This window comes from Gregarina niphandrodes, assembly GCF_000223845.1.
Source record: "Gregarina niphandrodes unplaced genomic scaffold scaffold00015, whole genome shotgun sequence".
Lineage (NCBI taxonomy): Eukaryota > Apicomplexa > Conoidasida > Eugregarinorida > Gregarinidae > Gregarina > Gregarina niphandrodes.
Genome location: NW_011646042.1, coordinates 117,469 through 121,051, shown reverse-complemented (window position 1 = coordinate 121,051; position 3,583 = coordinate 117,469). Strand labels below are relative to the sequence as shown.

The 3,583-nt window shown below is 52.8% G+C and overlaps 3 protein-coding genes across 3 annotated transcripts; 2 read left to right on the top strand and 1 right to left on the bottom strand.

Moving 5' to 3' along the window:
* Positions 1-172: 172 nt before the first annotated feature.
* GNI_082290 (hypothetical protein) lies at positions 173-538 on the top strand (the record flags this gene model as incomplete). The annotated part of the gene is made up of 1 exon (XM_011135757.1): positions 173-538. The coding sequence occupies one exon, from the start codon at positions 173-175 to the stop codon at positions 536-538; it is 366 nt and encodes a 121-aa protein (XP_011134059.1).
* Positions 539-572: 34 nt separating this feature from the next.
* GNI_082280 (hypothetical protein) lies at positions 573-1,526 on the top strand (the record flags this gene model as incomplete). The annotated part of the gene is made up of 1 exon (XM_011135756.1): positions 573-1,526. One exon carries the CDS (start codon positions 573-575, stop codon positions 1,524-1,526), a length of 954 nt encoding a protein of 317 aa, XP_011134058.1.
* Positions 1,527-1,844: 318 nt separating this feature from the next.
* Positions 1,845-3,559, bottom strand: GNI_082270 (putative RNA helicase; the record flags this gene model as incomplete). Its single annotated transcript, XM_011135755.1, has 2 exons — positions 1,845-3,349; positions 3,382-3,559. The coding sequence occupies 2 exons, from the start codon at positions 3,557-3,559 to the stop codon at positions 1,845-1,847; spliced, it is 1,683 nt and encodes a 560-aa protein (XP_011134057.1).
* Positions 3,560-3,583: the final 24 nt, after the last annotated feature.

The window sequence follows — 3,583 nt, the reverse complement described above, 5'->3', positions numbered from 1 at the left end:
TGTGCCAGAGTCCGCTGTGCCAGAGTCCGCTGTGCCAGAGTCCGCTGTGCCAGAGTCCGCTGTGCCAGAGTCCGCTGTGCCAGGGTCCGCTGTGCCAGGGTTCGCTGTGCCAGAGTCGAGTATTTATCGGAACTTCGACCACTATGAGCTACCCCGACCTGATATCGGGGTGATGGGGGTAGACGGCCTGTCATGGAAAAAAGGTTTTGTAGACTGCCTTGTCACGGATCCGCCGTACGGTATCCGTGCTATGGCCCACAGCGACGCACAGACTGGGGGCCTCAACTCAGTGGAAGGTTTAGATAGATTGGGTTTGACGCTGAAGAACGTGTATGCCGCTCTTTTCAGGATCGCGGGTTATTTGCTTAGGACCAAAGGATTGTTGGTCTTCCTTATTCCGAGCACGGACGAGTTCAAGGTTGATGCGCGCTCGATAGAGATCATGTGTGGGGACACATTTCGCCTTGACAAGCCCATCGCCTACCAAGAGTTGACCGGTGGCTACGGCCGCTATTGTGTGACGGTTCGGAAGATCTAGCGATTTTTTAGTGCACGAAGTGCTCAATGAATAAATGAACAAATCCATCCGCAGTCGACAAGGATTCCCGTCCCTTCCTAGACCTCTCAAGTGGTGGGTTCCAAACGTCACTGGTCGAATACCTGAAGGCCGTTTCTTCGACATGTATGCTTACTTGGAAGGCAGTGTGGAATCAAGGCGGCACTTATTATTCAACCTGGTCCATGATCAAGTATACCGTGTCCACGACCAAACACATCGTGCAGAGGACACCTCTACTCGGTGTCCGATGTATAATGGCACCATCACAGACGGTCGGTACTCCCGTCAGTACCTGATGTCTGGAAGGTTGTTCAGGACTTTGACAAGCAACAATTCAAGCGAAGAATGGGAAGCTATAGTTTATGGGTACATGAAATATGTGCAAGACTGTCGCACAGTACTCCGCAGACATCGCAGTGAGTGGAGTAAAAGACTCTCACGCATCACATCAGAATTGATGGTCAATGATGGAAAAGAAGTTGGTGACGAAAAAGAAGCTGGTGACGACAAAGTCAACCATGCTTTATATTGTATTTGTCGTTTGTACCATGAAGACCATACGTTTCGTAGAGTTATTAAGACCCAATATGTCCTCTTTCTCATGAAGCATGTCAATGAGCTGAATGTCAATGAGCAGCATGGCAATGAGAAGAATGGTATTAGAATGAATGGCATCAATGAAGGTGCGGACCAGAGTATGCCGCTGCTTCTAGACTCGTTTGTTTACCCTTGGTTGGTTTACGCGTTGTTACTGGAATCGCAAGGTACATGTGAAGGTATAGCCGCGAAAGGTACGGGCGAAGGTTTAATGCCCGTCTTGGGCCGCCTAAGAGTGTCCACGACGGCAAGCAAGAGTGAGGTCAGGGCTGGGTGTTGTGTGGTTCCTCGACATCATCCGTACATGTGTTTCTGTTCTCGTTCCCAAGCCCTTGTTCCCGAGCCCTGTTCCAAGGTTCCACGCAAATAGTTCTTTTTTTGGTCGCGCGTCAGGTTTGTTTCCCTGTTGTTCTACAAGAGGACTTGCCCATTGTTCAAAAATGAGTGTTCTCGCACTACTAAAAGTGAGTGTTGACCCAACTAGGGAGTGAGTGCTCCCACCACACATATTCCCGCAAGACCGAGGTGAGCCGTGTCGGCGGCGTCGTGTCGGCGGCGTCGTGTCGGCGGCGTCGTGTTAGCGCACTATGAGGGGACATCACGTGACCGCTATTGGCCGCGGTTATGAACCGCTATGAGACGGCTCTGAGGACACGACTGCACTGGGACCCAGTCCCAGCACTGGGACTTAGTCCCAGCACTGTGCCTGTGGAGGTTCAGCGTTGCCTGCTTGGTCGTCGTCATCCCAGGCTTGGTTGCCAGTTGGTTGTTCACATTCGCCGGTTTCATAACCATCGTTGCCATAGTTGTTGTACCCGCAGCCCATCTGTTGCATGCATTCCTGGAAGGAGGTCATATTACGTCCATTCTTCTCGAGCATGGAGCCGATTTGGTACATCATACTCTGATCTTGATCGGTGACTAGATTGAAGGAGTCTCCTTGGCAGCCTGCTCGTCCGGTTCTGCCTGATCGATGGACGAATTGTTCGAGATCTTTGGGTAGGTCGTAGTTGACGACAAGTGCGACCTTGGGTACGTCAATACCTCGACTAAGAACGTCGGAGGCTACGAGGACGTTAGTTACGCCATCACGGAACTCTTTCATTGCTTTCTCTCGCTCAAAGTTGCTCTTATCCCCGTGTGTGCTAGCCGCTCGGTGTTGCGGGAGCTTATTTGATACAAGTTGAATGACATGTTCACAGTCCACCTTACGGTTGCAGAAGACTAGAATGCGTTTGTCAGGGATGGGTGCGATTTTCTCAATGAGTGCGCGATCTTTGTCGCGATAGGCAACTAAGCGAAATTCGTAGTTGATAGTGTCGACAACCTGAGTCTCATTTGTGCCGATTTTTAGGTAGATAGGATCTCCGCTCATGAATACTTCACGTGCCAGACCCTGGACAGTACTTGGCCATGTCGCTGACCACATCAACACTTGACGTGTGGGGCGGATGAAACGATTCATACCGCGAATGTCACGACTGAAACCCATATCGAGCATTCGATCTGCCTCATCCAAGACCCAGTACGTGACGCGATTGAGCTTGAGTGCACCACGTCTAACCATGTCGCCCAGTCGCCCTGCTGTTCCGATGCAGACGGAAATAGGTTCACTTCGCAATATCTCTGCTTGCTCACGAGCAGGATGGTTGTCGCCACCGACGACCAAGGTAGTCTTGATACCCATTATCTCCGCAGGCTTCTGACACTCAACGTGGATTTGCGTACTCAATTCACGAGTAGGGCTCACCACCAACACGATCGGGCGACCCGTTGGCTCACGACCCGTAAGAGCGTCCAGCTGCTTCTGACAATGTACCAAACCCGGCAGGATAAAACCTAATGTCTTACCCGAACCCGTCACTGCTCGCGCTACCATGTTGTGCCCTTGCATCGCTATCGGCCAACCCTGCGCCTGCACCGGTGTAGGTGCAGCGAACTTAGAGTTCAACCACCCGCGCACCTGTTCGCTGAACGGAGCCATGTCAAACGTCATGATCGGCCGTGGACACCGTGGATCACTCACCATTATCTGCTTCTCCTTCCGGTACTGCTCGATATCCGCATCCGTTAACTTGTTCAACAACTCAGACTCGTCGTAACATTCTTTGACGTACTCAGTCAACTCCTCACCTTCCCAATCCACGTCCTCACCCTCCCACAGGTCTTCGTCGTACCGCGGCCGAGCGTACACTGCGTCAAACTCGTCCCCGCCGTCCGCAAACTTCTCGCGTCCACCACCAAAGCCGCGACCGCCACCAAAGTCATCGCGATCGCCGTAGCGGCCGCCGTCTCGACCGCCGAAGCCGTCGCGACCACCGTAACCGCCTCGCCCGCCATCGTAGTCGTCACGTCCGCCGTCGCGGCCAAAGCTGCCGCCACGGCCGCCGTCCCGGCCGCCATAGTTATCTCGACCGCCGTAGCTGT